This window comes from Gallinula chloropus (assembly GCF_964237585.1).
Source record: "Gallinula chloropus genome assembly, chromosome: 3".
Taxonomy (NCBI): domain Eukaryota; kingdom Metazoa; phylum Chordata; class Aves; order Gruiformes; family Rallidae; genus Gallinula; species Gallinula chloropus.
Genome location: NC_140087.1, coordinates 29527596 through 29539716, shown reverse-complemented (window position 1 = coordinate 29539716; position 12121 = coordinate 29527596). Strand labels below are relative to the sequence as shown.

General features: G+C 44.4%; 1 protein-coding gene across 1 annotated transcript in view; it reads left to right on the top strand.

The window, feature by feature from the left end:
* Nucleotides 1–11017: 11017 nt before the first annotated feature.
* SCAF8 (SR-related CTD associated factor 8) overlaps nucleotides 11018–12121 on the top strand; it is a gene marked incomplete at its 5' end in the record, with an annotated part of 57752 nt that continues 56648 nt past the window's right edge. Inside the window, one exon of the mRNA XM_084260979.1 lies at nucleotides 11018–11047. Coding sequence (XP_084117105.1) covers nucleotides 11018–11047 — 30 coding nt within the window. The remainder of the gene's footprint in view (nucleotides 11048–12121) is intronic.

The window sequence follows — 12121 nt, the reverse complement described above, 5'->3', positions numbered from 1 at the left end:
GAAAGCTGGGGAAGAACTGTTCACAAGGGTGTGAAGCACTAGGACGAGGGATAATGGTTTTAAACTAGAAAATAGGAGATTTAGGTTGGATATTAGGAAAAAGTTCTTCAATGTGAGGGTGGTGGATCACTGGAACAGGTTGCCCAGAGAGGTAATGGAGGCCCCATCTCTGGAGCTAATCGAGGTTAGGCTTGATGGGGCTTTGAGCGACCCAATCTAGTGGAGATACCCCTGCTAACTGCAAGGGAGTTGGACTAGATGACCTTTAATGATCCCTTCCAGCCTAGCACATTCTATGATTTTTCTCTTGGACAAAAAAGCCTGCAAGGCTCTAAATGCAGCTTAAACCCAGAACTAAAACGTAACGCCTTTTACCTGCAGCTATTCACCTTCAGAACTGCCATCACAGAGTTAGCCCTGTTTGTGGCTGGATGTCCAAGGCCTTGTGCAGGCTGAGTTACCCACTGCCCTGGCTTACTGATAGCTTGAAAGATCTTGATCCAGCTCCACAGAACTGTATCTCCTTCATGAGGCTTTTTTTAGGGAAAAAGCTTTGATAGTAAAGAAGCATGAAGAAGTTGAGAAGAGACTGCAGGCTGTGGTCCAGAAAGTGAGGAATCTAAGTTTTGTAGGCCAGGTAACCTGTGAGGTGGCAACTGCTGATGCAACTTTTCCTTCGAGAATGCTGTTGTAATGCACTTAGTAAATGTGGCCAGCATGCTAGAAAAACTGAAAGTCAAGAAAGCCAACTCTCTCAGTATCTCTTATCTGAAGGGCATAAGAATAAATAGCAGTATTTCTCTGTATATGGATCTTAATACAGCAAAAGCAAGGCAAGATTCAATTTGAAGTTTTTTTTAAACTTGGGCAAAAGTTTCATTAATACATTATGGTTTTTTATTCTGTTTGTCAACCTTTTGCATTTTACTTACCTCTATACCATCACCAGAATAGTTTTAGATCAGACATTGAAGAGATTGATATTTTTGCAGATTAGCCTCTTGTCAGCTCAGTTATACCTGAGCAGACACATACGAAGCAGAAGTGCTCAATTTGGCCATAAGTGAATGCGGTTTTTTTTGACCAGTAGGGCACATACCATGTTTCTGGTTGTGTAAGAGTTTTTCAATTATATAACCTTGTTTTGTGAATTTTGCAAAGTAAGCATAAGACTGAGGAGGTTCACCTGGCTCGTTACAGTTCTTTCCACCAGTGGCTGGGCTCTGGTCTGGAGAGATAAACTTTATTTTTCCTTTTCATATATTGTTCCGTGGGGAATTTGGGGATGTGTGTCTTTAAAGTGTTATTATGTCCTACTGCTTTGCTGAAAAGCTCCATGAACACACCCAAGCCTTGCCTCTGCTTTGTCCTGCTTCTCTTCTGAATGGATCATTTAGCAACTTCTGAGTGATTTAGTCTAGCTCTATCACTGCTTAATGAGAGCAATTCTTCCACTAATGCATTCACATTAGGAATAGGTTTGGTCACACAAACTCTTACCTAAGAAAAATAATCTTCCAGTTAAGACACAACAAGTACATCAATGCTAGTTCCTTAAGACTTGTCCTTAAATAGAGTGACTGCTACAAAATGCATCAAGCTCAACAAGATGATTTCTGCTGTGTTGCTTTTCAAAAACCTTTGAGAGTCAACAGTCCAAATCTTACAGCTATAAAGTCTTAAAGCTGACAAAGAGCTTCTGACCTTATTTCATAGAAATCATAGAATCACAGAATTGTAGCGGTTGGAAGCGACCTCGAGAGATGATCAGGTCCAACCCCCCTGCCAAAGCTAAGTTCCGACCAATGCAAGATCTACCTGTTATTACTTAGTTAAAACAATCACAACAAATCACAATTATTTTATCACACTAAGAGAAATTGTAAGTTAATATTAAGTTTCTCAGTGGTTACATCCTTCTAGCAGTAATATTTTTCACCTGTGCACCTGTAGTTTTATATGGAATTGAAAGGCTATATATATATATAGGCCATATTCTTATTGTTATGTTAAGGTTATATATTCCCTTAAGAAGTCTTAAGAGTTGAAGGTGGAGCATCCTTAAGGATGGCAAAGCACACCTTCTTAGCAAAAGGTATTTACTTAAAAAGGCTAGGTGGATTACAAGTTGTTCTGTATCAAAGTTAAAGCCAACAGAATGGTTTGGACTATCTTGTCAAGTAGGTATCAGTGTTCCTACAGAGGCAGCATGAACTTGTGTCTCTATCCCCAGCAACGTTCCTGATTCCACCAGTTCAGGTGCCAGCAGCCAATGTGATGTTCCCATTACTGTTTTATTCAGTCCTGGGTTTAATGCACACAAGAGGGTGGTTTCTGTACAGCTTGTGTTTGGAAAAGCACAGTCTTGGACTGGAAAACTGTAGCACTGCCATAATTGTTTTTCTTTAAGTTTTTTTCAAAATGAGTTGTATATTAAACTATATTGGAGGGAGTTTCCCTCCAAATGATCAATTTGAAGGAAAAGACAAGTTTCTACCTGTTTCAATGTATCAATGATAACAAAGGTTGCTCCTCTACTTTGACTTTAAAAGTAAAGAATAAAATCTTTCCTGAATAGTTTATAGATTTTTTTTTTTAAACACACAGCCTTCTCTGGCCTGAGATCAGGGCTTCAAGTGAACCAGAGTAGGATGTGAACCAGAGAAGGATATGAACCAAAACATTATGCTGGTTTCACTAGACTGTCTTGTGGACCGCTCAGGTCTAAAGGTGTCTCCTTGTGCTGTGCCTGACAAATTTAAAGACATACCTGCGAATGTTACTGTTAAACTCTCGTGGACTGAAGCTAGCCAACTCCCAAGATTAGCATCCCTCTGAGCTGAATTCTGAATCCTGGGATCTGCATTTGGAGAGTTGAGTAGTTTGGATGCACGTGAGGAACTAATTTCCTCCCTGGTGGCCGCAAGATTTTGGGAGGTGTAGTGTTGGCACACCTGAATAACTGTGTCGGCTCAACCCAGTTCAGTTTAGTAGCTTTGAGCACTGCCTGTGTTTTGCAGAGGCACATCGGACTTAGTTTGCTTACTTTCTCATTATCCTTCATAATGAAGAGCTCTTGTAGCTATATTGATGCATATGGAGTTAATGAGTCAAACATCGAGGCCAGAGTGTTAAAAGTAACTGTACTCAAGTGGCAAGCATTTCCCTCCCTGGATGGAGTTTACAAAGAATTTTTGATAGTCATTGTCTTATGCTAGTTATTGGTCAAGGGGTAAAAAAGATGTCTAAGGAGTCCTTTGGTGAAGGACTTCTAGACATTAACCACTTGATTTTAGTGGACCAACAATTCTGCACACATAGGTGTCTGCATTTCTTCCTGTCAAGCTCCATGTGGGCCACCATCATCTGCTACGTCAGGGATTCAACTTCTCTCCTAATTGCACTTTCAGAAGAGGATACCTGGTTGACCTGCATACCTTTGATGTTTTCATTTAAGCATCTACTGTGGAATTTTCTTTATTAAATGTTTGTATTGTCTTTGTGAGCTTGGACCAGGTAGGTTTTATTCTTGGAGGAGGAAGAAAAGCATTTGCTGACACTCCTTCAGTTTAGTTCTGATCTACCAGTCTTACAGGTGGTCTAATGGTGGAAACTAGTAAGCATGTGGTCATGTCTTGCTTGAAGCGTGCTGATAGTGCTGCCTGACATTCAAGAAGGATGATTGTTTCCTCATATGGAACTTCAGCATTACACTCAAGGGGTCCCCCTTTTTTTGGTTGTTTTATCCCAACTACATATGCCTTGAGTAATTTTTATTAGGACATGTAGAGAGAAAGCTGAATGCTGACACAGAGTTAACTATGATGCTAAGGACATACTATTTCAAAACACAGTTAGTGGTGTAAATATCAAATATTGCCATTCTAGTATGAATTTTCAGCAATCATGTTGGAATGGAAACATAAGAAGAAAGCATAGGTATATGTTAGTTTCTTCTGCAGAAGTTGTAAGCAGCCAGTATTTTTTTCCACAACTTTCCTTATCACCCCAGGTAAGGTGGCAATTTAAAATTCCTTGGATGTTTGTATAATCATAGAATTGTCATGGTTGGAAGATACCTTTCAGATCATCAAGTCCAACCATCAACTTAACCTGCTAAAACAATTACTAAATCATGTCTCTCAGCACTGCATCTACCTGTCTTTTAAATACCTCCAGGGATGACAACTCCACCACTTCCCTGGGCAAGCCCGTTCCAATGCCTATGTCCTGGTTTTGGTCAGGATGGAGTTAATTTCATTTGTAACAGCAGATGAATGCTGTGTTTGAGAGTAAAATGGGAGTACTGCTGATAACACCCTGATGTTTCTAGTTGCTGTCAGACAGTCAAGGACTTTCTCAGCTCTTCATGAGAAAGGAGGGGCGAAGCCAGGACAGGTGACCGAGCTGACCAAAGAGAGTATTCCATGCCAGTTACGTCCTGCCCAGGATATCGGGGGCTGACGGGAGGAAGGCCTGGGGCGGCTCCGGGACGCACGGTTCTGGGGGATGGTCGGGTTCTGGGACGGCTCTGGGTGGCACGGCCTGAGTTGTGTGGTTTGGTGAGAAACTGCATTGTGTATCAACAGCTTCATATATTTTGTTTTGAAGTCCTGTTAGTATTGTTACATTGTATCTTTCTGTTATCTTAGTAAACTATCCTTATCCCAACCCACGGGCCTCTTAATTTTTTGATCTTGGGGTTATTTGCCCCTTTCTGTTCCTTTTCCCTTCCCTTACTTCTCACCCCCCTTCCCTCTTCCCTTTAACCTGCTCTTTTCCTTAAAGGAGCAGGCAGCTGCGTGGATCTTGGCCCTCAGCCGGGGTGAAACCACGACAGCCTAACAACCCTCTCTGAAGAATTTTTTCCTAACATCCAATCTAAACCTACCCTTGTGCAACTTGAGACCATTTCCACTTCTTCTATGGCTTGTCACTAGGAAGAAGAGGTCAGCCCCTACCTCCCTACAAGCTCCCTTCAGGTAGTTATAGGGAGTGATTAGGTCTCCCCTGAGCCTCCTCTTCTCCAGATTAAACAGTCCCAGTTCCCTTAGATGCTCCTCATAAAATTTGTCTTCCTGTCCCCTCACCAGCCTCATTGTCCTTCTCTGGACATGCTCCAGCACCTCCATGTCCTCCCTGTAGTGAGTGGCCCAAAACTGAACACAAGTTATGCTGGCCAACACCTTTCTATACATGTTCTCCTTGCTTCCACTTAACTTTTCCAATGCAAGATTTTTCACTCAGACTGACCTGTTCTTTTTGTAAGGCACAAGCATGTTTTTGGAAAGAAAACATTTTCTCTATAGTCTGTACCACCATGAACTTCTGTTGTCTCCCTGTTGTGGTGTGAATTGCTAATGAGCCGAGCCTCACTGACAAAGATCTAACAAAGGAAGTAAGTGAAAGGAAATAGCTTATTTCACTACCTGGAATTACCATCTGATGGAAGGCAATGGAAGAGGTAAGAACTCTCTCTCTTTAGACAAAAAAAAAAAGTACAATTGATATGACTGTTGTTATAACTTGCTAGAAAAGAAGTTCTGAAACTGGAAAATCAGGCTTAATGGCTGGACATGATGAGAAAACTGTTAATGTGGTATGAAGGTATATTTAATTTCTGTCAACTTTCTTCCTCAAATGTGTTTTCCTGGAATATTTGCTTGAGACAGTGAAAAGAAATGATGGAAACGACTCAGTGTATTGTGCTCACTTTTGTTGTGCTCCACAGTGAGATTGTCTTAGATTGGGAGAAAGAACTCTGGTTTTGCAGCCTTGTCATTGCCAGTTGGAAATCTGGTACGTATGGGCAGGATAGACAAAGTAACATAATGTGAAGGAATGATCACAATTGCTGGTCAAAGTCTGATCTCCTTGCTCTCACCCTGTATATTAAAAGGAATATGAGCCAGCTGGTAAACACTTCTTTCCTTTTTTTAGTTAAGAAGTATTGTCAGTCCATCATCTTGTTCTTACTTCAGGCTTTTTTGACCCTAGGGCTGCTTGCTGCTCTACAAACAACATCACCCCAAATAAACAGTCTTTTGCTGTTTATAGCATCTAAAGTTTATCAATAAATCCTCCTCGTATTTTTGAAATTTTTGTTTTGAACTGGAATTTAATTATTAAAAATATGTTGGTACATATATATATATTTAATATAGATCTAGTGAAAAACTGTTTAATTTGTTTTAGTTTGAGCTTCCCCCAAGCAAAAAAAGAAAAAAAAAAGGATATGCTTGTAGTTGGAACTGGCTTTAAAATATTTGGTTTATGGTATTTGCAAGCTGAGATCATAAGGATGTTTTATCCTTGCAGTTCTGTTGTAATATTAAAATGGGATAAGCTTGTTATAGTTGCTGCTGCGAAACCACTGCCTGACCTTTCTTTTAAAAGAACTGCCTGTTAGGAGCAGAACTAAATGGTGACTATGCAGCTATAGGAAACAGTGATCCCTCTGCCTTGTAATTGTACACTATAATCAGAAACAGGATGGTACAAAGTTCAAACTTCAAGATTAGAACCCTGCACAATATAAGAAAGCATTAGGAAATGCTCCCAGGCTGAGCTTATTTTAGTGATGCTGGAAATGCCACAGTAGGTGTGACTTGTATTGCCAGCATGCTTGCATCAGGTTATCCAAACCTCCTACAAGCAAGTTCTGGAAATGTTACTTGAAGGTAATTTCTAAGTCTCTCTCTTCTGCTTTCCTGATAAAAGGAGTTTCCTTTGAAATCAATGCAGACTTATTGGGTATGCATCTGAGAGCAAAAGCTGTCCTGTAAATTAAAGCCTGTAAAGCTTCAGTTGTCTTTGAACATGTTTTTTCCAATGTAGTCTTGAGGTGATTTCTGTGGTGTCATGCTGAGAGAGTCTAACCATCATGCTAGCACATGCACAAGATATTCAGAGTAAGTCAAGCTTGACCAGAAGGAACTGCATAGTAAACTGACTGGGGTTCCCAATTACCAGGCTATCACGAGCAGCACATGGTTGCAAATACAACAACTCAAAATTTCTCCTACAATCTCTGAGATTAGCAAGTACTTGAAAAAAAAACTCCTTATGGGAACATGTATCTGTAACAAATTCAGGAAAAGTTCAATAGAAAATTTATGTTTACACTTTTAGTTACAAATGAAAAGTTTTTATAGTGGTTATAGGGAAGAGGAAGATGAGGTAGAATTAGTGAAGGAGGACAGAGAAATGTGCTAAATTTAAATTCATTAAATTCATTTAAAAATGCACTGGAAAGTTAAAGATTAGCAGTGTGCATGGAGGATGACTTGTAGCTGTGCATTCAGAAAAGGGAGTTAGAGGATAAAATTCTGACATCCTCTTACCTGAAGCTTCAAGTGGCTATTAACAGATCTACAGTTCTCTGTGCCTACTGGAACACCAGCTCACCCTCCCAATACTTGTGTGTGGTTTTGAATCTCACACTTGTTTGTAGTTTCTTCTGCTGAGAAAAAACAACAGGGAATTGCTCACTTGGATGGAGGATTTCTTAAGGATAGTTACCAGTATGATATTTGTTTGATCTACTGAGTCTGTATTTGGACCAAAATATTTTTTTTTACTCAGTAGGAAAAAGGCAGGTGCACCTATTTTACCTTCTCTTATGGGAAGAAAAAAAAAACCCTCACTAAATAGTAGATTTAAGATGTGCTCAGTCTTACTTTTCTCTCAGAATTGCAAAGCTAGGTGTTTGCATCCACACAGGAAGTGTGCCTCATCACTGTAAACCCCACATACAATTTCCTGACATGCTGAAAAGCAAGTAGGATCTCTTTGCAAAGCTGAAGTTTGTGGTATGAGTTTAAACAGTTGTGCAGAGCATTGGAACCACAGAAAGTGTATGCTGCACAGCAAGGTGACACTCATTCTTCTCCACAACATAATGAGAAATCTCTCAGCTTTGGTATGTTATGAGTAATAGGGCAAGTCATTGAATTAGTCATGCGGAGCAAGGTGGCCTTGCCCTGCAACAGTCCAGTGTTTCTGCACTACTACTGATTTGATATTACTCCATTTGTATGCTTGCTTAACTTAGAACACCTAGTTATAATTGGAGATGTATTGTTCTATTCATTCTGTAGCCTGTTCCTTATTTTTGGATGATAGTTAGCTCCTTATGAGATCAGAGATGTAGTGTGCTCTTTTGCTTTTTTCCTAGTGCTGGAATTAAATTGGGATGTTAAATATCTTTGTTACTTAAACTCTTTAAGTGGTAAATATATTTGTTTAAATGTTTATTACAGACCTACAGCAAACAGGCTAAATATGGGGGGAGGGGAACCACTTAGTTTCAAATTCAGGTTCTGAGCTTTTGAGGTCAAGGCTTTGTGCACATATATCTAAGTGTAAATCCTACCCCTCCTTCTCTGGTTTCTACTTTATTCACTCTTCCCCTTCCTTCACTGGAATAATTTATGCTTCTGGAATAAATATTCTGGAAAAGCAACTGCATGGAAGTTTTGTGGTCACTTTGAGGCCAATTTCAAAACATTTTTTGCAAAGTTTTTTTTTTCCTGTACAGTGTGGTATTCCATCAATTTTAATATGGAAAACTAAACTTGCTTCAATTTCACCTACAAGAAAGCTATCAAATCCTGGAGGATTTTAACTATGGCATTTTGCTAAGTTTTCCCAAGTAGTACAAAGCCAATAGGTTTACCAGTTACTCTTGTGATATAATTAGAATCCCATGTAAATCCCCCACACTAACTTAATAGTCGTGTCTTCACATTTCCTTTACTCTTGATTCCCACAGGAAACCAAAGAACAAAAGAGGAACAGAAGCCTTTTCTCTCCTGGTAAGGGTAGTGTAGTGTGCTTCTCTTAAATCATCTGTGAAGGGGCGGTGATTCTGGCAGAAGGTTGCACTGAGCTGTGCAGTTCAGACGGTTATCACTGTTACCAAGCTTGGAAGAGACCTCAGGAGTTCTCTAGTCCAGCCTCCTTCTCAAAGCAGGGTCAGATGTGAGGTGATGCACAACTGCTTTGGGGAACCTGTTCCACTGCTTGTTCGTCTTCACAAGGAAAAAGGTTTCCCTTGGGTTATGTCAGAATCTCTCCATCTTTAAGACTACTGACCTCCTCCTGTGTATTTCTGTTAGAACCTTACCCAATTGTTTCTGAATGATCAAAAATTCTCAGGAGCCTTATTCAGCCACTTCTACTTTGCAGGTATTGGCTCCTATCGGGTCCCCTTCCTACCATCTGGGTTTTTTTTCAGTTTGGACAGACCCAGTCTTATCCTCCCCTAACAGGGCATTTGTTGTAGTGTCCTGACCCTCTTGGTGGCCTGATACTGCAACAGCAGTAATGGCTAGAGATGGGCTTTTTCTCTTAGCCTATTGAGGGGGGCAAACCTTCCATTTATGTTTGTAACAACACTTCTGTTTCTGTAAAAATGGAGCTGTAGGATTCTAGGTTTGCCTCAAATGCTGGGATTATCTTAATTTATAAATTAACTTGGTTTTTTGAGTGAAGCCCACTTTAGTTTGGTTGTCTCTGATTCTGGCCCGTAGTGGGAGCATTCATTGGCCAGGAAGAGCTCTTGTGGCTCAGGATGGAGGGGTGCTTGGCAGGGCATAGGGGGTACAGTATGTCCAGAGTATGACCTAGAGTCTTGAGAAAATAGTGAAATGCACATCAAATCGGAGCTTAATTCACCTTGTTACAGCTCTGCAGTGTCAGTACAATTGAAAGAACGTGCTTCAGAAAAACAGCAGCTAAAGACAAACCTAAGGTTTTATCCTCAGTGCTTCTGAGCTCCTTGAGGCTCTCCCTTACCTAGGTGAGTCATGTGGCAGCCTTTGTGTTTGAGAGAACGAAAATCTGTGCCCTGGAAGCAAGTCTTGCTTGATACTGCTGTTGCTGCTGGAGTTTCTCAGCTGAGTGAGGTGTTTGTGCTTCAGAGTGAGGGAGGTGCTCTGCTGGGCTGGCATGACAGTGGGGGTGTGGGTGGCACCATTCTCCACAGGAAGGTGTACCCTGTCAGAAACCTCACCTGGGCATATGCCCTGGGTGATGAAATGGTAATCTGGTGCTGGGTTTGGCGTCTTTTTGGACTCATTGTCAAGTGAAAATATTAATGCGCTAAGTGCACAGAGACTTGTGACAGACTCGCGCTGCAATTTTGCTCTTCTCCTTTCCTCTTGATAAATAATATTCTTTGCTAATCGCGTGTGACTCTTTTAATTATGGGGTTTGTTTTTTGGCGGGTTTTTTTTTTGCCCTTCTATGTCCCGCTGGTTGTTTTTCCTGTTGTTTTTCTTCAAGCCTGCGTGTGCTGTTCCTCGTCTCCCGGGCGGGCCTTGCAGGGAGATGAGGCTCTGCGGGCAAGGCGTGAGGAGGGAAAACGGTCGCCTCCCTCCAGAGATCCGTCCTTCCAGGCTGGAAACCGCGAAACCGGTGTCCCGAGAACTCCTAGATTTGCGCCCGGTGACGAAACACTTAACACGCCGTTTCCTCCAGCCCTTCCCGCTCGCAAGGCCAGGCCGGGGACGCGGGGGCGGGGCGGGCCGGAGGCGGGCGGGCGGTCAGGGAGGGGCGGGCCGCCATCCTGGCAGCGCCTCTGTGGCGCGACCGGGCGGGCGGGAGCTGCCCGGTAGAGGGCGCTGTAGCCGCCCGCGTCGCTCTCGGCTGCTCTCGGAGCTGCGCTGCGAGGAGCCCCCGTGTGTCCGCCATATTGGCGCCCGCGCCGCAGCCGCTGCGTGTTGTTCCTCCATCTCCTGCCGGCGCGGCCGAGCGGAGCCGAGCGGGGGAGGGGACGTCCGCGCCGCTGGGCGGGAAGCGGGGCGAGGAGGACGCGCGCTGCCGGGAGAAGACGGAAACGAGCGGGGCCCGCATCCCTCCGCGCCCGCCCCCTGCGCCACCCGCCATGGCGAGGAGGCCCGGCGGCCCCTGAACGAGGCGCGTACACAGAGCGAGTCTAGCCCCCTCCCGGCCGCGGCCCGGCCCGGCCGCCATCAGCGGAAAGAAGCCGCCCGGCTGCCGCCTCCGCCGCGACATGGAGGCCGTGAAAGCCTTCAACAGCGAGGTGTGTAACCCCTTCTCCGCTCCTTCCCCTTGGGGTCGGGGAGCGGGCGGGGCCCCGGGCCCCGGTGCCTTCCCTGCCCCCTCCCGCTGCGCGCGCCTCGCCGCGGGGAGGGGACGGGAACCGGGGGGGGCCTCGGCGCGGCGGGGGGCCCCAAGGTGGGGGAGCCCTCCCGCGTGCGGGCCCGCAGCTTGGCCATCACCCCCCCCTTCTTGTTATACTGCCCCCCCTTCCGTGTCGGGCGGGAGCGGGCCGTTGTGGCTGTCCCTGGGAAGCGGGAGGAAGGAGAGGGTAATAGAGACACCCCCACTCCCGCTCCTTCCGTCGTGAGGCTGGGGGAGACGGAACGGTGAAGAATAGCGCTGGCGGCGGGGAGGGGAGGGAGCGGGAGAAGGCCGAGGTGGAGGAGGCCTCTTTCCTGCGCCTGGCGTGCGGTGGGGCGGGAGATGCCCGGCCAACTTCACGCAGCGGCCGGAGGAGGCTGCGCGGGCGGCAGGGGGGGTTTCCTGGATCGTCGGGTGCGGGGTCTGTGCGCTTCCCCGTGTCCCTCACCTCTTCTGCCGCCCTGGTCCTCGGCGCTTGTTAAACGTGTTCCCCCCACGCCTGCACATGTCGGGGAGCTGTTCTACATCTGGGGACAAGAATACAAAGGCCTTGGAGGCTCGTCTCCGCGTTGGAGAATAATGTGTTTGCTGTGGTCAGGATGGAAGCACACGTTCCCTACATGCTGCACAGAGTTCAGGTCCTGTGCCAAAGCTCTCTGAGAGTGGGCTACACCACCCACAAACACACGCTCACAGGCTCAGGTATTGATGCGGCACCTGGCTTCTCTTTTGTGCCAGCAGCTAATGTTTATTTTATTGCAGGATAGTTCTTAGGGCAACTCTGCTTTGTTCCTCTTCATTGAGAGAGTTTCTATTATTTATATTTTGAATTTAATGTAAAAATAAGGAAAATAAAGAAGTGGTTTATTTAGAGGTAGCCATGTGCTTGTCTTAACTGAAGAAAGTATCGGCTCTAGTTACAACGTATACTTTAGCAGACTGCTCAGGTATTGGAGTGAAGGGTTGCCCTTTA